This window comes from Bos grunniens, chromosome 24 (genome assembly GCF_055505025.1).
Source record: "Bos grunniens cultivar Pamir isolate PY7600 chromosome 24, Bosgru_T2T1.0, whole genome shotgun sequence".
In the NCBI taxonomy this organism is placed as follows: domain Eukaryota; kingdom Metazoa; phylum Chordata; class Mammalia; order Artiodactyla; family Bovidae; genus Bos; species Bos grunniens.
This window is the reverse complement of record NC_141188.1, coordinates 50,773,199-50,795,483: the sequence shown is the minus strand read 5'-3', so window position 1 is coordinate 50,795,483 and position 22,285 is coordinate 50,773,199. Positions and strand designations below refer to the sequence as shown.

At 44.5% G+C, this 22,285-nt stretch overlaps 1 protein-coding gene across 9 annotated transcripts in view; it reads right to left on the bottom strand.

Annotated features, from left to right (window-relative positions):
• The window catches only part of LIPG (lipase G, endothelial type), a 70,732-nt gene that overhangs the window by 33,160 nt on the left and 15,287 nt on the right, over positions 1–22,285 (bottom strand). For 4 of the 9 annotated variants that reach the window (XM_086373443.1, XM_086373447.1, XM_086373440.1 and 1 more), the window contains 6 exons: positions 20,951–21,172; positions 12,957–13,199; positions 11,939–12,059; positions 10,793–11,011; positions 7,067–7,171; positions 2,484–4,878 (listed from right to left, as the gene is read on the bottom strand). In XM_086373443.1, coding sequence (XP_086229569.1) covers positions 4,857–4,878; positions 7,067–7,171; positions 10,793–11,011; positions 11,939–12,059; positions 12,957–13,199; positions 20,951–21,172 — 932 coding nt within the window. In that variant the 3' untranslated portion in view covers positions 2,484–4,856. Of the gene's footprint in view, positions 1–2,483; positions 4,879–7,066; positions 7,172–10,792; positions 11,012–11,938; positions 12,060–12,956; positions 13,200–20,309; positions 20,839–20,950; positions 21,173–22,285 lie in introns of those variants that run through there. The other 5 variants (XM_086373442.1, XM_086373439.1, XM_086373441.1 and 2 more) reach the window with 2 other exon arrangements.

Here is a 22,285-nt window from a genome sequence, read left to right as displayed (position 1 = left end):
AATTGATTTTTCTTAGCATCTATTAGCATACCTTTCTTTTGTGTTTTTGTAAAATATTTATTTATGTATTTGGCTGTGCTGGGTCTTAGGTGCACATGGTGGCTCTTCAGCTGTGCCATGTGGGGATCTAGTTCGCTGACCAGGGATCGAACCTGGGCCCCCTGCACTGGGAGTGCTGAGTCTTAGCCACTGGACCACCAGTCCCTTCTTCTATTTATAGATTTCATCCAAATGGAATTAATCTTTGCAAATGATGTGAGATAGGGATCTACTCTTATGTTTCTCCTTTAGTTGAGTCTACTTTCCCAGGCATCATGTATCCTGGGAACCATCCATTCCCTGACCAATGATTAATGGAGCCCCTTTATCATATATAAATTTCCACATTTACATAAAAAAGAATTTTCTTTCTGTCTTTGTCCTTTCCCAATTCAAACGTTTGCAAAACACAGAAAACTTTTTACTGTATATATTTAATAATCACAACAACCCTAAAGGTATTATCTCTTTGTCTCTGAAGAGTAAATGGAAGTTCAGAAAGATGGTGTTTAGCCTAGCGCTCACATAATCCTGAGTGGCATGCCCGTATTTCTGACTCCAGATTGACTGGTCTTTCCCCAGTTCCCCTACTGCCTGTTTAAACAGCTGATTTCTCGTACCTAATTTTATTCATTATATAGATACCTACTGAACACCTTAAATGTTCTAGACACTATTCTAGGATCTAGGACGGCAACAGTAAACTAGCCAGATAAAAATCTCAGCCCTCCTAGAACTAACATGGCCAAGGGCCCAGGGTACCTCTGAAAACAGAGGCGGAAGCTAAGAAAACCACATTTGGTAACAAGGGCTATTCTAGTACCTGCTTGACATCCATCTTTCCCAGAAGTTCGGGGCTTCCATATGTAGAGTCAAAGAAAGCCCCGTGAGAGTCCCCTGACTCCAATTTGTAGAGGGGCGGCACTGAACCCCCAAGTCAGACAAGGCGCAAGGGAGATACGCAGGCTACACCTCTACCTTTGGGCAATTTCAAAAAGTTCCTTTTGTTGGTCAGAAAGAAGGTTTCAGCCCTTTCTTCTGTTCCCTGAACGAGGCTAAGAACATACTTCTTACTCTCTGAGCCAATCCCTCCCCTGCATTCATGATTAGGGACTAGTATTTCAGAATGTCTTGGGGGGGAATGAAGAACAGACACCTCCCACCATCACAAAGACTCCTTGCAGGGAGGAGTCTTCTCATTTTAAATGTTTTAACATTTAAGACTAGAAATAAAGTCAAATGTATGTACTCCATCAACTTCATAGTGATAAATCAGGTCTAGTTGACTAAAAATTGACAATAAGATGGAATAATTTGAAGGATGACTTAAAGGGAATAAAAATGAATTCCCAGCGCACAGTTGGCAATATCCATTTCCATTTTTTAAATAGTAATTGCATTTTCAGCTAGGCCCCCAGGCACCCTGAATAAAAACATTATTCTCCTGGGACTTCTCTGGTGGTCCGGTGACTAAGATCCCGTGCTCCTAACGCAGGGGAGTCAGGTTCGACCCTTGGTCAGGGAACTAGATCCGACATGCTGCAACTTAGAGTTCTCCTGCCACAACTGAAAAAGCTTCACACCACAATGAGGACTGAAAATCCCATGTGCAGCAACTAGTACCTGGCACAGCCAAGTAAATAAATCTTTAGAAAAGAAGAGGACAGTATTTCCTAGCTTCTGGTGTGATCTGACTGTTTTCTGGCCAAAGAATGTGGGCAACTCCTCAATGATGCTACTAAAAGGGAATATGTCTTCCCTTTCTGACTTCCCAGGGATTAGAAGTGGACCTAACGGGGGACACTTTGGACTGTGTGGTGGGGAGAACATCCTATGAATGTCACAGCAAAAACTAAGAGCCTGGCTTTAGGGAACACAACCTCAGTACCACCTGGGGACTTTAACATAATACAGGATTCATCTTCTATCTGGTTTAAGTCACTGTTAGCTAGATCTCCTGAGATCAAACCTGCGTCCTCACCAACACTCCCCAAGCTCTGCCCCGTTCTTCCCAACATGCACCTGCAGGACTTTCTGTCTGTGCGTCTGTGCGTGCATGCTCAGTCATTTCTGACTCTTCGTGACCCCACGGACTGCAGCCCTCCAGGCTCCTCTGTCCATGGAATTTTCCAGGCAAGAATACTGGAGTGGGTTGCCATTTCTTCCTCCAGGGGACCTTCCCAACCCAGGGAACAAACCTACCTCTCTTGTGTCTCCTGCATTGCCAGGTGGACTCTTTACCACTGAACCACCTGGACTTCCTACTGTGATTCAAGTAACTTCTCTTCTTGTTCCTCAGTGAAAGGAGCTGCTGTCCACTTCTTACCAACAATTAGATTCAAACAGAGAACATATCTTACATTAAAGTAACTTTTTTGTTAAACCCTAGGCTTAAGCAGCCATAATTCTTTCAGATTTTAAGACCCGAGATGCTAGACCACGAAGAATTTTGTAGATTTTTATTATTTTACTAGTAAAATTTTTAATCTTGAAAATGGTTAATCATAAAGTAAAAACTAACCATACATTTGTTTTTATACATTATATACACTTGAGAAATAAATAGCATTCTAAGCATTTAAAAAAGCATCATTATATACAAATAAGGCTTCTAGCCAAATGTATAAATACAAGACCCACTGAGGATTCCATTCCCAAGGCTTCCATTACAAATGCAGGAGCAGAAAGTGATCAGGATGCACAGTCATAACACTAACTTTACTTTGTCTAGAAATCAGTCACAGAAGCAACAGGAAAAGCACACGACTGGATTGAGAAAATACTTTGAACTGAGGTCTTTGACTGGTTATGTCTTCAGAAGTTCGGCATTGAACATTGATACAACTTTGGCACAAGACAGATGAAAACAATGTCCTTTAAAAACCTAGTGTTCATCCCTCAGTCATGTCCAGCTCTTTGTGATTCCATGGACTGTAGCCCTACAGACTCTTCTGTCCATGGAATTCTCCAGGCAAGAATACTGGAATGGGTAGCTATTCCCTTCTCCAGGGATCTTCCTGACCCTGGTGGCTAAGACAGCAATGAGTCCACCTGCAATGCAGAAGATCCAGGTTCAGTCCCTGGGTTGGGAAGATCCCCTGGAGAAGGGCATGGCAACTCACTCCAGTATTCTTGCCTGGAGAATCCCGTGGACAGAGGAGCCTGGCAGGCTACAGTCCGTGGGGTCACAAAGAGTCGGACATGACTGAACAGCTAACACTAACGCTTAAAAACCTAAGTACAGAGAAAATAGCTCTTCCCCCAACCCCACCTGCCATCACAACTCCTTCCAAATAATATTCATCCATAAGAATCCTAACCCCTTAGCACAGTTGTCCTCCCAGTTCTATATTAATAAAAGGGTTTAGGGTTTCATGGATGGCTCTGAAAAACCTTCCTTGTTTGTCACGTCTAGGGCATGTTGGTGGGAAATGGCTGTAGGAGAACTGGTGAAGTTGTAGAGATGTGCATACCATGGGCTTCGGCTCCAGGAAGTCTGGGTCCTCACCTGGCTCCACTACCAACCTGATATATAATTCTAGGCCCATGGCTGAACCTCACTAAGCCTTGGTTTTGTAACATAGAGATAATAGTGGCTACCCTGCTCACCTTCTGTTATGAGTCTCTAAATAAGTGATGCATGTTCAAATCTTTTGAAAATTACAAAAGGATTCCTCAGATATCATGTATATTCATTCAAACCAAGATCTAGAAGTAGGGGCTTTTCGAAGAAGTTCAGCACAGAAAGGGCACTGGTATTTGAACAAGATAATTCAAGAAGGAACAAGGATGGCATTAATTACATCTTGGCATCTGCTGTGTGCTGGTTTCCATATGAACAGACATGTGTAATCCCCTCCCATCTTCCTACACAGAAGAGATTTTGCCAGTCATATCCAGCAATTGGTCACCATTCTGTCCCCAGGACGTATGACACTGCTGGTGATCAAAGATGTCACTCTGAAGGAGGATGCATGTCAACTACGAAGAAATAGGTAGAAACCACTTGAAGCCTCAGGGTCTTACATCCAACTCTTACATCCTATAGCCCCTCAGTGCCCCTCGTGCATAGTCCTGGATCATCTAAACTGGGAGCAAGTCTAGACATCCCAAACCCGTCAGGCTTCAAATGAGGAGAGGGTCTGCAGAAATTTACTAAGGTGCCTACTGCCACTTGCTAACTGTCAGTGCTTAGCAAGTATTTGTCCAATCAAAAATGAGCAATGGAAAAAATAAGAAAGCCAATGATACGTGCTTTAGAGAGGAAGTTGGGGAGCAGGACGGAATAAAATATAACTGGGACATATTACCAGTTACCCACTGAACCACAAGAGTGAGAGTTTCTGCACCTCCCAGACCTACTCTCCCCTCCCTGGGTGAACAAGGTCCCAGGTCCTGACATCAGCCAGCTCCCAGCAGAAAGACTTCTCACTCAAGTCAGGTGAGGCCAGGCAGCGGACAGCCTTCCACACAGAGGCGCTCAGAGCCCGTGACCCTTGTCAGGTGAAGCACAGGCTCATGCAGTCACTGAGAAACCAGCCTGGTGGGCGCAGAGGTCGGGCGGCAGCCCTTTGCTCGCGGACCTGGAGGGAGAGCAGTGCTAGAGCAGCAGCAAGGCCGGCAGGCACGGCGGTGCGCGCTCCCCTCCGGCGAGAAGTCCCAGCCTTCGCGGGAGGCACAGAGCCGCCCCGCGAGCAGGCTCCTCCCAGTGCTCCAGGGACAGGGTCAAGCCAGGTCCTCCCATCAGGTGGCTCCTCCACTGTAACGTCCCTCCACGGGCTTGGAAGTCGGGTGGGTGGGGGGCCCTGCAGGCACCCTCAGAGATGCTCCACGGTTGGACTGAAAGGAACCATGTGGGGGCGGAGTTGTTAGTTGGCTTCGCAGCTATGCACCTCTGCTTACCACAAGACCAAGCTTTATTCCACTCCTCTCTGCCTGTTTTACCTTCTTCCCTTTCAGAACAAATGGAGAGAGTTCTGAGTGCTCTTTCCTCCCCCTCCCCCAAAAAGCCACAGAATCAACTTGAGAAACACCACATCAGGGCCCACTCTGGGTTCCTGACTCCCTACACCTCAGTGCTGACACCTGCATATTTAGCAGAATAATCACCTTCAGCATGCACGTATATGCACACGCGTGCACACACACACACACACACACGCACGCAACCGCAGGGAAAACCATCAAGTCCTCTTTGCTTTGCTCTAAAAACACAGGAGAGCCTGCAATATGACAGGAAGTGGACAGAGTCAAGAGATCTTGGTTCTAAATCTCAGCTACACTAACGCACGATGGAGCCTCTCGGAGCCTCAGTCTCCTTTTCTGTGAACAGATGAACAGCTTTCGTAGCTGGAGAGAGACTACTGAAGGTGTAACACAAGTTCAGAGATGTCACCACTTCCTGGCGCTAATTTATTACTGGGGATCCTGTTGTTTTCTATTCCTTTGAGGGCAAAGGAAAGGACAACTTGTTTTCTCAAAGAGATATTTTAAGAGAATTATGGCATTCTCAACTGTTAGGAAGTTCTGGAGTGGGAAAAAAAGTATGTCAGAATAGCAGTCCTTCCCGGGTGTGCAATTTACATGGCTGTTCCAAGAATCAGTGAAATCAAAATGTGTGGAAGCACTTGGAAAGGTATAAATTTAAATACAGACATGAAGAATTAAAATTATTATCATAGCAGAAAATCTTGTAAGCCTACTCTAAACTGAGTCTCTTAATTAAATGAGCAGTTTTCAGGATGCCACAAGTCCTGTGATCTCCAAGTGTATGGTCACGTTGATGCTTCTGAACAGAAGACAGAACAGCCAGGCTGTAGCTCAACCCTCAGGGCTGGCAGACAGCTAATCACAGAGGGAACCCAGCATGGGTGCAGCTGCTTGATAATTGATACCCAGATCGAGGCGAGGTGACTCATCTGAGCAAGTGGAACCTCCACGCTCAAGAAAGAACACAGGCTTTCGAGTAAATCAACTGCTTCAAATCCTCACTCTGTTGTCACCAACTGAGGGACCTGAAAAGAGTGACCTAACCTCCCTGAGTCTCAGGTCCCCCAGCTGTCCACAAGGTTAACAGCACCAGCATCGTGGACTTGATCAAAGTAAATGAGATGCTGTATGGAAGCACAAACGCAGGGTGGGCGCATCTACATGCTGGGTAGCCTTGTTATTTGGTACCTCTGACTGGACCAGGGGTTGGGACCTGGGGGGTGGGTCTCCCTCCTGCTCAGCAGGCATTTAGGCTCAGAGGGTATGTGACTGAGGCCCCTTCTGATGGACCCACTGCTTCATACCACAGGATCAGCCTTCCTCAATTCTGAAATGATGAGACTCCAGCACGGGGCAAGAGGGACACCGAAGCAAGATGACCCCTTTGTCTGATTCAGCGATGTGCACATTGAACATTCCTGCTTCTCAGAAAGGGAGAAAGTTGGACTTTCCTGGTGGTCCAGTGGTTAGAACTCCATGCTTCCAATGCAGGGGTCACAGGCTTGATCCCTGGTTGGGAAACTAAGATCCCATATGCCTCACGGCCAGAAAAGAGAAAGGGGGAGAGTTGCCTACTTAAATCCACTCACACCAACTTGGGTCCCAGAAAATCTTAAAAGGGGAGCAAGCCTTGTGCTTCTCCCTTACTCCGCCTAACTCCCCACTCCACCCTGGTGCCTAGAAGGCAACCAGGAGCCCTGGAACTTCCCACAGCCCCGGTCACTACACAGAAATTCAATCTAAGATGGGATCATCGGTACCAAGCTTGGGGACTTAGTCACTGAAAGACCTCATTCCAGCAGGACCACGGCTGTGACACCCACAGGGTGAAGCAGAACAAGAGGCAAAGGGACATTCACAGCATCCAACATCCTGTCACACTGATTCATATATGTCCTTCCAGCAGAAGGTCGGCCTCATAAAGGAAGGGACATCATCTGCTTTTGTTGGCTTCTATGTCCCAACTGCCCAGATGTACATCCAGCCTGGGGGGCCCGTCAACAGGCACTGCATGAACCGCTGAGCACATCCTGCTTACCTGGTTTGATTTTTCATTCTCCAGCCATCCAGACACTTGTGAAACCAGAGCTCTTGGCCAGGCGATATAAGGGTGTTCTCAAGATCTTCTGCACAAAAAGTCAATCTAGAAGGAAAAAGAAACCACTGATGTAGCCAAAACTCCAAGGGTAGGGACACAGCTGTGCGTCAGCCATACGGTGCTTTCTGGATCCAAGGCAGATGGAGTAAGAAGAAAAGAGAAGTTTTCATCTCGCGCATCCTGACTCAAGACCCTTCAGAACTCCCCACCACTGCTATAAGCACACCAAAAGGGTCTCACTTTGATGTCTCCCATGATTCGGCTCATGCAGCCTTTAATCACACCCCTTCCACCTTCTTCCCTCTGTCTGTCCAAATGGCCACCTGACTTCCAAGGCATAGCCTCTCTGAAGCCTCCCTGACTGCTTGAGACCTTACTAAGCTAACCCTCTGTTGACTTCCCAGTTTAATGAATTGGCATATCCTTGTACAAATGTCATTTTTGTTACTGTCATTACTTCCTATGGCACAGAGTTAATAGCAAAGGTGTTATCTCATTTAACACATTATATCATGCCTTGAATAGCTGTGGATTCCTGTATCTGTAGGGGACTATAAACTCCTTGAGTGAAGGAACTCAAGGTCCCTCCAGCATGGTGTCCAGAAATACCCACTGACAAGCATAACTGGAACTCAGCTGTGAGTCAATAGAAAAGATTCAGGAAGTATACAACAAAGATCACAGGAAGAATCAGTAGTCTTAAAACTATTTCAGCTGTAACGTACAGCCCAACTTCCAGCCCATCAGCCTTGGTGATGTGTGGTCAGTGTGACCCCATGGCCTGTAAATCTGACCATGATGCTTACCAGTAGGACAAAAGTCACATTCTGAACACTCTTCCAAACTTTTACCAGGAAACCCAAACAGCCCATAAATACCCATTACACTCAATCAGAAAATACAAATGAAAACAGCAGTAAGTAACCAAGTCACACCCAAAGGAATGGCAAGAATATCCACCAAAGGAGGGGGAAAAAGAGAACTTTTACTCATTGACTGAGATGAAAAATTAGTCCAAGGACTTTGGAAAGGGATTAATATCCAGTCCAGTTGGTAAATACATATACTATAACCCAGTGATTTAACATGCCCCCAAGAAGCCCATGGGCTTCCCAGGTAGCTCAGCTTGTAAAGAATCCGCCTACAATGCAGGAGACCCAGGTTTGATTCCTGAGCCAGGAAGATCCCCTGGAGGAAGGATAGGCTACCCTCTCCAGTATTCTTGGGCTTCCCTGGTGGCTTAGACAGTTAAGAATCTCCCTGCAATGCGGGAGACCTGGGTTTGATCCCTGGGTTGGGATGATCCCCTGGAGAAGAGAAAGGCTACCCACGCCAAGGCAGGAGCTGCAGGAGACATGGGTTTGATCCCTGGGTTGGGAAGATCCCCTGGAGAAGGAAAGGGTAACCCATTCCGGTATTCTTGCCTGAAGAATCCCCATGGACAGAGGAGCCTGGAGGGCTAGAGTCCCTGGGGCCGCAGAGTCAGACATGACTAACTAAGCACAGGAAGCCCTGACACATGTGCACAAGGAAAATATCCCAGGATGGTCTTCTCAGCACTACTTATGACTGCAAGAAAGTAACAACAAGTAAATATTCAGCAGAACAATGGTGAAACCACTGTTTGTTCAGTGATGGCTTGCATACAGGAGTTAAACATGAATGACGCTCAGTCCCTCAGTCATGTTTGACTCTTGGCGACCCCATGGACTGTAGCCTGCCAGGCTCCTCTGTCCATGAGATTTGTTAGGCAAGAATACCGGAATGGGTTACCCTTTCCTTCTCCAGGGGATCTTCCCAACCCAGGGATCAAACCCGTGTCTCCTGCAGCTCCTGCCTCGGCAGGCAGATTCTTTACCACCGAGCCTCCTGGGAAGCCTAAACATGAATAGATGGGATCGATATGTGTTGTATAAATTTCATAAACTATGTTGAATGGAGAAAAGCAACTTTGAAAGGAATATCCACTCATGTAAACTTCAGAGGCAACCAAAACAGTTCTACAGGTTGCGCATGGATAGAAGTAGTGAAAGTATAAACATCATGAAGAGGGAAACGCTAACACGTGTTAATGTTGGAAGATTAGTACAGTTGGTTTGAAAGGGCAGGAGTCAGGCAGCAGAGGGGCTTCTGATTCACCTGTAATGTTTTACTTTTTAAAATCTCATATCTGAAACCAATATGGAAAATGGTTCACATTTGTTAAGGCTCGGTGGTTTATTAGATTTGCTTCCATCTTTCAGGACTTCCCTGATGGTCCAGGGGTTAAGACTCCATGTTTCTACTACATGGGGCACAGGTTCGATCCTTGGTTGGGGAACTAACATCCCGCATGCTGTGCAATGTGGCCAAAAAAGAAAGTACCAAAAATAAAAAATGATCACCTTTCAGCTGCCACACGTCGGCACAGGCTGCACTTTCAAGCATCAAGAGACAGAGAAAGACACACGATTATCTAGACCACAGCCTTTGTGCTAATAGTTCCCCTCAGTGGGCACCCACCCCTATCACACCCCAGTGCCCAGGTCTCTAGACCAGAATCACTCAGGTGAGTGACCCAAGCCTCCACCCCTGCATGGCCAAGAGGCAATGTAGGTGACAGATGAAAACGAGACACTTGAAGAACTGTAATGGACAGGTACAGAGAGTGGAGCCTGCTTCCCATCGACCCAAGGCTGGCAGTGACCTCCCAGGGGCTGGCTGAAGCATCTGGCCAAGGAAACTCTCCTCTCTTGACAAATGTCCTCCAGGTTTCCTGGCTCCCATTTAGCCAGAAGCTGCTCAGAGAGTCAAGGCACATTTCAGAGGCTGATTTAGGCATTGATTTCTCATGTTAGGCTTGGTTAACAGACATGTGGAAACTGCCAGTTGCCATAGCACAGAGGAATCTCTGTTCCTTGATGTTAGGGCCCCACCCACGTCCTGGAGCCAGAGCTTCCCAAGGAGGGGTATAATGCTCTGAAGATAGGATGTCAGGGAAGCTAGGACCCCCACAGATCTCATGCAACTTCTGTTTGTATAGACCCCGGAGCAAACAGATTAACAAACAGCACTCCTAGGCCAGTGATTAAGAATCTGTGCTTCCACTGCAAGGGGCACGGGTTTGACCCCTGGTTGGCGAACTAAGATCCCACATGCTACCTCGTGCAGCCAGAAAAAAGTAATTGAACTCGTACTAGGGCATATTAACCAATATTAAAACAAAACAAGGCAGCTCTCCTAAAGCGCCCTGTCCAGGAGAAGCCCCCTTCCCCCAGGCCAGCACAGGAATTGGCAAATGGAACAAGGGCTGGGTTCCAGCCTCCACTTGCCCACCCCTCTCAGCCCAGGGCCTGTGACCAGGGCACAAGCTGCACAAATTGATCTGGGATTCAGTCTTCCTTGCAAAGCATTTGTGGTTTTGCCCACGTGCTTTGGATAGGAAAAGATGGAAGGTGCATGCTTGCAGGAGGAGATGACAACCCCCTCCAGTATTCTTGCCCAGAGAATGCCATGAACAGAGGAACCTGGTAGGCTACAGCCCATAGGGTCACAAAGAGTCAGACACGACTGAAGCGGCTTAGCACACCCTTCACACACTCACTGAGCCAAGGAAAGGATTTGCAGAGACACACGCCCTCTGCTGACCACGGACACGGGACAGGAAGAGGGTCATGAGGAACTTACCTCCGCTGGGTTTCCCCAGACTTGACCCGGATGCGTCTGATATGCAGCTCCTGCTTGGAGCCGCGGGACTGAGTCAGGTAGCTGCGAAGCTCCTTCCACAGGTTGTACCAGGACTGAGACTTGCCCTCCCACGTGAGTTTGATCTTTAGGAGGTCTCCCAAGTCCTCCTCGGTGTAGACCAGGAAGGTGTTGGTGGCATTCAGCCCGATCTGCTCCACCCTGTGAAGGGAGAGGAAAGCTGGTCTCCATCCCCTACTGCCTGGAGACTGCGGCACCGTGCGAGGTGACACATGACAGCCCTTGCCCCTCACGGATGGGAGAGAAATGCGCAAGAGGCCCCTCTTGCCACACCCTCCATGTCCCGGCAGCAGGACCAGCATGGAAGCTCAGCTGTGCCGCACGTGAGCAGAGAGCTAACACCACGCACAGCACCCCAGCTTCCTATCCAGTGCTTGGGAACCTGAGCATCTCACCATGTAGGCGACTTCCTTGTGAGGGGACAGGATCAGGAAAGAACAGAAAAGAAGTCACATCCCCATTCAGTGACATCTCATCCCCTCAGCCCATGGGCATCCATCTCCCCGCCTCTGGAACTCCCAGCCCCTCCTGTCTGTCCCTCTCGCTCAGCACCTAGGGGAGCCTGCCTCTCCCCATCTGTGTGCATGAGTGTGTGCACACAAGTCTGGACCCCCCGCTCAGCCCCCGGCCTTGAGAGCAAGCACCCTGATTGCATTCCTTGGCAATCCCAGCATTACTCAGCAGGGCACTTTGCACCTTACAAGTGCTCAACCGGTCCACACTGATTTCCATGTGCCCCTCCCACAGATAATGGGAAACGGGCCACGGATGACATGTTTCAGGTTCCAAATTTCCTAAAGCCTCGGGAATCAGGTGTTGTCTGAATGAAACAGCAGTTTCTGCCCAGCTGATCCAGCAGATTCTCACGCTGCTGATTCATCCCAGGAGCTTCCCTCCCAGAAATGTTGTGAGCTCAGGGCTCCGGGGAGAGTGTGAAACAGGAGGGACAAACCACCCAGCACCTCCCCGGCACGCAGACTCGCTCCCCTGCAAGTGCTCACATGCCCCTGCGCACTCTCTCCGGCTTATTCTTTGTCTTGCACCCAGCAAAGAAAACCCATGACTTACATTTCCAAAGACAGAACCTGGGAGTCTGCGTTGGTGCCATAAAGGGTGACATAAAAGGTGGGCTCCATTTCTCCCATGTTTTTGTAGCTGAAGACATGGATTTTCATCTGATAATGGTAAACTGCAGAGATAGCAGAACAAAGACATTTGTGAGCCTCACTTGTCATCTTAGGACACCCTGACCCAAAGTGAGTCACCCACCACAGTGAGTTTTTAGGGACTGACATCCTTTTGGTCCAGCCCAACCTCTAACCTCCCTCTGACTTCATTCTCTCCAGTGGCCTAAGAGGTCACTGCAGTATAGAAGAAGGAGCCTTCTGTGATGACCTGGAGGGGTGGGATGGAGGGGGCGGGAGGGAGGCTCAAGAGGGAGATATATAAGTATATCCTGCCTTGAATAGGATACTCAAGTATATAAGTATATATATACATATATATATATATATATATATATATATATACTTATAGCTGATTCACTGACGCATATGGTAAAACAATTATCTCTCCAATTAAAAATTTTAATAAAAGGAAGAAGGAGACCTGAACTTGGAGTTTGGGAGAACTTTAGGGGACTCTGACCTCGATACCTTTGAGCTATGTGACCTTGAATAAAGGAACAAGGTATTAACTCTTGAACTTCAATTTCCTTATATGTAATATAATACCCACAAAACTTCTGGTTTTATAACATGTTATAAAAATGTAAGATATCATTTCAATTCCCTGTTGGGCCTGTCTCTGATCATTTTGATAATCAAATGAGAAAACAAATATGAAAAGCTAAATGCAAGATAGAATTTTTAAGTTATTGATATTGCGATCATAGAGTGATAATTCACAACACCAAAGAAGCCCCCATCATTTACTTTCAAATATTTAACTTTCCTAGGGCATGCACAATATAATCTGGTTTGCAATGATGTGATCAAACTGCAGGGATGTGCCTGTTATACAGCATGGTATTTGGAAGTAGGAAAAGGTCCTTTTTCAGGGCAAGGTGGGCAGGGATGAAGGTTACCTCTGAAAGGCATGCCCGCCCGGGTTTTTAGGTACATTTTGCTGTTCCTCTTGTTCCTTGTTTTCTTGGCATTGTAGCCGATGCTATTACAACGGTTCTTCCTGCAACTGAGACAGATTCCCTTTTTGAAGCGGTTGGAGTCTGTGCACTGGAACGCAAAGCTCGGCTTGTCCTGATTCACCAGGGAGTCGACAAAAAGATGTACTGCCCGCTCATGCTCACATTTCAGCACCTCTGCAATGGCTGGGAGAGAAGGAGACGGAGACCGTCAGGACAGAGCTGCTCCTCGGTGATTTGCCTGCTCCATCAGTAAGGGCTCACGCATCAGTTATCACTATTTTTCATGTCACGATTCATATGCTTGTTTGTGTCATTCTTAACACGTGCTGTGCTCTGTTTAGAACTGAAGGCTAGTCCTGCCACTGAACTGCTTGCCCTCCAGGTAAGAAGACCGCACCAATACACACAAAGCAATAAAGAGCAAGGGAGTACGCAGGACAAGCACTAAACAGGGTGATAGAGATCAGTTGTGCAGGAGGAGTCACTAAGTCCTGACGGAGTTGTGTGGTCACAAAATACTGGAAATGGATCTGATGCTAAACGTCATCTAGTCCAGGGATCAGCAAACTATACCTTGCAGGCTGGTCCATTTTTAGTAAAGTCTTATTGGAACACAGCCACACTCATTCATTTGCCTGTTGTCTCTGGCTACTTCCACGCTATGGCAGCAGAGTAGAGTTTTGAAACAAAGAGACTGATGGCTTGCAAAGCTGAAGATACTTACTAACTGACTCTCTAATAAAATGTTTGCCAACCTCATTCTAGTTCTTTCAATTAGAGATGATGACCCACAGGCCCTTAAAGCTGAAGTCATTTGCTCAGGGTCACAGAGACAATTGGTTGCAAAGTTAGGAGCATAATTTGAATTTTTCTGACCCAGAGTAATTATTATTTCTTGCAACCAGAGTCTAAAGCCAATAGTTCTAGTAAATCCTGGGACCTTCAGAAACATTCAGCAACGCTTCCCCTTTCCTTCCTCATTAACATCACCAGACTTAAAAAATGCCATCATCTGATCACTTGAGGCAGGGCTGCACTCCCCTTGCATAAACTCCCAAGCCCCGCAGGACCCCTTGGATGTTACATAACACCTTGGGAGAGGGCAACCTAAGACTGAGTGACAGAGTAGGGCATACAAAGAGCAGAGCATCAGAGTAGAGAGAGCCAACTGGGGTCAAGACTTAGAAATCCTAAAAGACTGAGGATGCAAGGCAGTGAGCAAATGAGAAACCCAGCCCATCAGTTTCAGCAGCAAATTCAGTTTTGCCCAAGACTGCTGGGAATACGCTTAGGCATTCAGGAAGACAGACTTGTTAGTGAGTGAGGAAGTGTCTTGATTTTACTTTTTTTTTTTTTTAATTTTATTTTATTTTTAAACTTTACATAATTGTATTAGTTTTGCCAAATATCAAAATGAATCCATCACAGGTATACATGTGCTCCCCATCCTGAACCCTCCTCCCTCCTCCCTCCCCATACCATCCCTCTGGGTCGTCCCAGTGCACTCGCCCCAAGCATCCAGTATCGTGCATTGAACCTGGACTGGCATCTCGTTTCATACATGATATTTTACATGTTTCAATGCCATTCTCCCAAATCTTCCCACCCTCTCTCTCTCCCACAGAGTCCATAAGACTGTTCCATACATCAGTGTCTCTTTTGCTGTCTCGTACACAGGGTTATTGTTACCATCTTTCTAAATTCCATATATATGCATTAGTATACTGTCTTGGTGCTTTTCCTTCTGGCTTACTTCACTCTGTATAATAGGCTCCAGTTTCATCCACCTCATTAGAACTGATTCAAATGAATTCTTTTTAATGGCTGAGTAATACTCCATTGTGTATATGTACCACAGCTTTCTTATCCATTCATCTGCTGATGGACATCTAGGTTGCTTCCATGTCCTGGCTATTATAAACAGTGCTGCGATGAACATTGGGGCACACGTGTCTCTTTCCCTTCTGGTTTCCTCAGTGTGTATGCCCAGCAGTGGGATTGCTGGATCATAAGGCAGTTCTATTTCCAGTTTTTTAAGGAATCTCCACACTGTTCTCCATAGTGGCTGTACTAGTTTGCATTCCCACCAACAGTGTAAGAGGGTTCCCTTTTCTCCACACCCTCTCCAACATTTATTATTTGTAGACTTTTGGATCGCAGCCATTCTGACTGGTGTGAAATGGTACCTCATAGTGGTTTTGATTTGCATTTCTCTGATAATGAGTGATGTTGAGCATCTTTTCATGTGTTTGTTAGCCCTCTGTATGTCTTCTTTGGAGAAATGTCTATTTAGTTCTTTGGCCCATTTTTTGATTGGGTCATTTATTTTTCTGGAGTTGAGCTGTAGGAGTTGCTTGTATATTTTTGAGATTAGTTGTTTGTCAGTTGCTTCATTTGCTATTATTTTCTCCCATTCTGAAGGCTGTCTTTTCACCTTGCTGATAGTTTCCTTTGATGTGCAGAAGCTTTTAAGGTTAATTAGGTCCCATTTGTTTATTTTTGCTTTTATTTCCAATATTCTGGGAGGTGGGTCATAGAGGATCCTGCTGTGATGTATGTCAGAGAGTGTTTTGCCTATGTTCTCCTCTAGGAGTTTTATAGTTTCTGGTCTTACATTGAGATCTTTAATCCATTTTGAGTTTATTTTTGTGTATGGTGTTAGAAAGTGTTCTAGTTTCATTCTTTTACAAGTGGTTGACCAGTTTTCCCAGCACCACTTGTTAAAGAGATTGTCTTTAATCCATTGTATATTCTAGCCTCCTTTCTCAAAGATAAGGTGTCCATATGTGCGTGGATTTATCTCTGGGCTTTCTATTTTGTTCCATTGATCTATATTTCTGTCTTTGTGCCAGTACCATACTGTCTTGATAACTGTGGCTTTGTAGTAGAGCCTGAAGTCAGGTAGGTTGATTCCTCCAGTTCCATTCTTCTTTCTCAAGATCGCTTTGGCTATTTGAGGTTTTTTGTATTTCCATACAAATTGTGAAATTATTTGTTCTAGCTCTGTGAAGAATACCGTTGGTAGCTTGATAGGGATTGCATTGAATCTGTAAATTGCTTTGGGTAGTATAGTCATTTTCACTATATTGATTCTTCCAATCCATGAACATGGTATATTTCTCCATCTATTAGTGTCCTCTTTGATTTCTTTCACCAGTGTTTTATAGTTTTCTATATATAGGTCTTTAGTTTCTTTAGGTAGATATATTCCTAAGTATTTTATTCTTTCCGTTGCAATGGTGAATGGAATTGTTTCCTTAATTTCTCTCTCTGTTTTCTCATTATTAATGTATAGGAATGCAAGGGATTTCTGTGTGTTGATTTTATATCCTGCAACTTTACTATACTCATTGATTAGTTCTAGTAATTTTCTGGTGGAGTCTTTAGGGTTTTCTATGTAGAGGATCATGTCATCTGCAAATAGTGAGAGTTTTACTTCTTCTTTTCCAATTTGGATTCCTTTTATTTCTTTTTCTGCTCTGATTGCTGTGGCCAAAACTTCCAAAACTATGTTGAATAGTAATGGTGAGAGTGGGCACCCTTGTCTTGTTCCTGACTTTAGAGGAAATGCTTTCAATTTTTCACCATTGAGGATAATGTTTGCTGTGGGTTTGTCATATATAGCTTTTATTATGTTGAGGTATGTTCCTTCTATTCCTGCTTTCTGGAGAGTTTTTATCATAAATGGGTGTTGAATTTTGTCAAAGGCTTTCTCTGCATCTATTGAGATAATCATATGGTTTTTATTTTTCAATTTGTTAATGTGGTGTATTATATTGATTGATTTGCGGATATTGAAGAATCCTTGCATCCCTGGGATAAAGCCCACTTGGTCATGGTGTATGATCTTTTTAATGTATTGTTGGATTCTGATTGCTAGAATTTTGTTAAGGATTTTTGCATCTATGTTCATCAGTGATATTGGCCTGTAGTTTTCTTTTTTTGTGGGATCTTTGTCAGGTTTTGGTATTAGGGTGATGGTGGCCTCATAGAATGAGTTTGGAAGTTTACCTTCCTCTGCAATTTTCTGGAAGAGTTTGAGCAGGATAGGTGTTAGCTCTTCTCTAAATTTTTGGTAGAATTCAGCTGTGAAGCCGTCTGGACCTGGGCTTTTGTTTGCTGGAAGATTTTTGATTACAGTTTCAATTTCCGTGCTTGTGATGGGTCTGTTAAGATTTTCTATTTCTACCTGTTCCAGTTTTGGAAAGTTGTACTTTTCTAAGAATTTGTCCATTTCTTCCACGTTGTCCATTTTATTGGCATATAATTGGTGATAGTAGTCTCTTATGATCCTTTGTATTTCTGTGTTGTCTGTGTTGTCTCTTCATTTTCATTTCTAATTTTATTGATTTGATTTTTCCCCCTTTGTTTCTTGATGAGTCTGGCTAATGGTCTGTCAATTTTATTTATCCTTTCAAAGAACCAGCTTTTGGCTTTGTTGATTTTTGCTATGGTCTCTTTTGTTTCTTTTGCATTTATTTCTGCCCTAATTTTTAAGATTTCTTTCCTTCTACTAACCCTGGGGTTCTTCATTTCTTCCTTTTCTAGTTGCTTTAGGTGTAGAGTTAGGTTATTTATTTGACTTTTTTCTTGTTTCTTGAGGTGTGCCTGTATTGCTATGAACTTTCCCCTTAGGACTGCTTTTACCGTGTCCCACAGGTTTTGGGTTGCTGTGTTTTCATTTTCATTTGTTTCTATGCAAATTTTGATTTCTTTTTTGATTTCTTCTGTGATTTGTTGGTTATTCAGCAGCGTGTTGTTCAGCCTCCATATGTTGGAATTTTTAATCGTTTTTCTCCTGTAATTGAGATCTAATCTTACTGCATTATGGTCAGAAAAGATGCTTGGAATGATTTCTATTTTTTTTGAATTTACCAAGGCTAGCTTTATGGCCCAGGATGTGATCTATCCTGGAGAAGGTTCCATGTGCGCTTGAGAAAAAGGTGAAATTCACTGTTTGGGGATGAAATGTCCTATAGATATCAATTAGGTCTAACTGGTCTATTGTATCATTTAAAGTTTGTGTTTCCTTGTTAATTTTCTGTTTAGTTTATCTATCCATAGGTGTGAGTGGGGTATTAAAGTCTCCCACTATTATTGTGTTATTGTTAATTTCTCCTTTCATACTTGTTAGCATTTGTCTTACATACTGCGGTGCTCCCGTGTTGGGTGCATATATTTTTATAATTGTTATATCTTCTTCTTGGATTGATCCTTTGATCATTATGTAGTGACCTTCTTTGTCTCTTTTCACAGCCTTTGTTTTAAAGTCTATTTTATCTGATATGAGTATTGCTACTCCTGCTTTCTTTTGGTCCCTATTTGCATGGAAAATCTTTTTCCAGCCCTTCACTTTCAGTCTGTATGTGTCCCCTGTTTTGAGGTGGGTCTCTTGTAGACAACATATGTAGGGGTCTTGTTTTTGTATCCATTCAGCCAGTCTTTGTCTTTTGGTTGGGGCATTCAACCCATTTACGTTTAAGGTAATTACTGATAAGTATGATCCCGTTGCCATTTACTTTATTGTTTTGGGTTAGAACTTATACACCATTTTTGTGTTTCCTGTCTAGAGAATATCCTTTAGTATTTGTTGGAGAGCTGTTTTGGTGGTGCAGAATTCTCTCAGCTTTTGCTTGTCTGAAAAGCTTTTGATTTCTCCTTCATACTTGAATGAAATCCTTGCTGGGTATAATAATCTGGGCTGTAGGTTATTTTCTTTCATCATTTTAAGTATGTCTTGCCATTCCCTCCTTGCTTGGAGAGTTTCTATTGAAAGATCAGCTGTTATCCTTATGGGAATTCCCTTGTGTGTTATTTGTTGTTTTTCCCTTGCTGCTTTTAATATTTGTTCTTTGTGTTTGATCTTTGTTAATTTGATTAATATGTGTCTTGGGGTGTTTCGCCTTGGGTTTATCCTGTTTGGGACTCTCTGGGTTTCTTGGACTTGGGTGATTATTTCCTTCCCCATTTTAGGGAAGTTTTCAACTATTATCTCCTCAAGTATTTTCTCATGGTCTTTCTTTTTGTCTTCTTCTTCTGGAACCCCTATGATTCGAATGTTGTAGCATTTAATATTGTCCTGGAGGTCTCTGAGATTGTCCTCATTTATTTTAATTCGTTTTTCTTTTATCCTCTCTGATTCATTTATTTCTACCATTCTATCTTCTAATTCACTAATCCTATCTTCTGCCTCTGTTATTCTACTATTTGTTGCCTCCAGAGTGTTTTTAATTTCATTTATTGCATTATTCATTATATATTGACTCTTTTTTATTTCTTCTAGGTCCTTGTTAAACCTTTCTTGCATCTTCTCAATCCTTGTCTCCAGGCTGTGATTCCATTTTAATTTCAAGATTTTGGATCAATTTCACTATCATTATTTGGAATTCTTTATCAGGTAGATTCCCTATCTCTTCCTCTTTTGTTTGGCTTGGTGGGCATTTATCCTGTTCCTTTATCTGCTGGGTATTCCTCTGTCTCTTCATCTTGTTTAAATTGCTGATTTTGGGGTGTCCTTTCTATATTCTGGCAGTTTGTGGAGTTCTCTTTATTGTGGCTTTTCCTCGCTGTGTGTGGGTTTGTACAGGTGGCTTGTCAAGGTTTCCTGGTTAGGGAAGCTTGTGTTGGTGTTCTGGTGGGTGGAGCTGTATTTCTTCTCTCTGGAGTGCAATGAAATGTCCAGTAATGAGTTATGAGATGTCTATGGTTTGGGGATGACTTTGGGCAGCTTGTATCTTGAAGCTCAGGGCTGTGCTCCTTTGTTGCTGGAGAATTTGCTTGGTATGTCTTGCCCTGGAACTTGTTGGCCCTTGTGTGGTGCTTGGTTTCAGTGTTGGTATGGAGGCGTTTGATGAGCTCCTGTCAATTAATGTTCCTTGGAGTCAGGAGTTCCCTGGAGTCAGGGTTTGGACTTAAGCCTCCTGCTTCCAGTTATCGGTCTTATTTTTACAGTAGTTTCAAAACTTCTCCTTCTATACAGCACCATTGATAAAACATCTATGTTAAAGATGAAAAATTTCTCTACTGTGAGGGTCACTCAGAGAGGTTCACAGCGTTTATATGGAGAAGAGAAGAGGGAGGAGGGAGTTAGAGGTGACCCAAATGAGATGAGGTGGAATCAATAGTGGAGAGAGTGGGGTAGCCAGTAGTCACTTCCTTATGTGCACTCCACAACTGGACCACTCAGAGATGTTCACGGAGTTATACAGAGAAGAGAAGAAGGAGGAAGAAGACAGAGGTGGCCAGAGGGATAAAAGGGGGGAATGAAAAGGAGGGAGACAGATCCAGCCAGTAGTCAGTTCCAATTTTACTTCTTTAAAATGTTACAAAAAATTAAATTATGGTGCATCCATGCTAAAGAATATTACACGACCTTTAAAAAGGAAAAAGGTAAATAGATCTATGTACTCTGATGTCTAAGAACATCCACAATGTATATTAGGACTGAAAAGGCAAAGCTGCAGGACAATGTGATCTTGAAAAGTACCACACGCGCGCGCACGCACACACACACACACACACACACACACACAAATAAATCTTCAAAGCAAAAGGCCTGGAAGGATACACACAAAATATCTATATTGGCTACCTCTGGAGAATAAAAATAAGAGTGGGTGTGGGAAATGAGGGGGTATTTTTACTTCTTGCTTTAGGCAATTCTATAATGCTTGATTTTTTTCCCCAACAAAAATGTATTCCTTCTGTTATCAAAAGAATAACAATAATAACTATGACCTCAAAGCATAAGACAGCAGACCAGAGACCACGGGAAGACTGTTGCAGGATGATGAACTATAGGATAAACAGTGTTGAGGGGCCACTGTGGGGAGAAGTGGGAATAACGAAATGAATATTGTTGGGAACAATAATAGCTCAGGCTGATTCAGGAGGAGATGCAATAATTGAGTCAAAAGAAAAACTAAGGAACTCACTTCCATATGCAATCGACCCCAAGACATCGTTGAGTCCACAGCCCGGCTGGAAGTCACCCCCGTTGGGGTAGATGTCGATGTGACCCACGGGCATCTGAATGCCGATGCTCAAGCCAAAGGAGCGCGTGTAGGTGTGCAGGACATCCACGAAGTCTGCGTCGTCTGGAGACAGCCTCCTGTGGACGTCCGCCCCTTCAAACAAGGGCCCCGCAGGATCCAAGCCTACAGCAGAAGGGGGGGCCAAGACGGGCGTGTCAGGGGCACTGAGACCCAGCGGACAGCTGAGTCTGCAAGCGCAGAATGAAGACATCCGCACCGTGGGAAGCCTGCACGGCGTGGTGCCTGCTGTATAGGAATGCTGGCTTTCTTCTCAAGACTCCACCTGACTCAATAAACTGGTCATGAGGTTCAACCGACATGTGGATCCAAGGAACCACAGACTGTCGGAACCGAAGCAGTTCTAGAAAGAACTTGGGCTGGCTGAAACTAAGCCATTCCTCCCATTTACTCTGCCACTGGGAGCCTTCCACAGCCTTGATCTTAGCCAAAGTTTGACAGAATAACAGAGCGACCTGTATCTTCGAGAGGGAAGACTCAGTCTCCCCAGACTGAGCCATCTGCATCTGGGCTTCCTCTTCCTCTTCTGTTAGTTATGAGTCAGGCCCAGGAGTGGAACGGCAAGAGTCGGTACACCAGAAATACTGAGCATCTGCAGGCTTCCAGAATTCCTCTCTTCTGCAGGCGCAAGCAGAAAACCCTTTGCCTGCAACCCTTCTGTATCAAACAGGCAACACTGCAGAGAGTCCTGGTTCTCACATTTAAAACAGCACAAATATCCGTGGGGAGCTTCTTACAAGTTCAGGTTCCACTGTGTAACTATGAAAAACTCTGGAAGGACACACAAGTCCCAGATTTCCTGTGTGTATGTGTGTTGGGAGAGAGAGTAGGGCAGGTAACCATGAAGATAGTGGCAACAACAGAGACAATTTCACCATCTTTTATAATATCTGGGAACTACATGACTATAAAGGGTTTCCCAGGTGGTGCTATGCCAATGCAGGAGATGTAAGAGACATGGGTTCAATCCCTGGGTTGGGAAGATCTCCTGGAGGAGGGCACAGCAACCCACTCCAGTATTCTTGCCTGGAGAGTGCCGACGACAGAGGAGCCTGGCGGGCCACAGTCTGTAGGGTTGCAAAGAGTCAGACATGATTGAGGTGACTTAGCACATATGCACATGAGTATAAAACCCATTCTAAAATAGAATTTGCAAAGCATAAAATGCAGATTCCCTGACCTCCAAGAGATTCTGATTGGTAGGTCTGGTGTGGAACC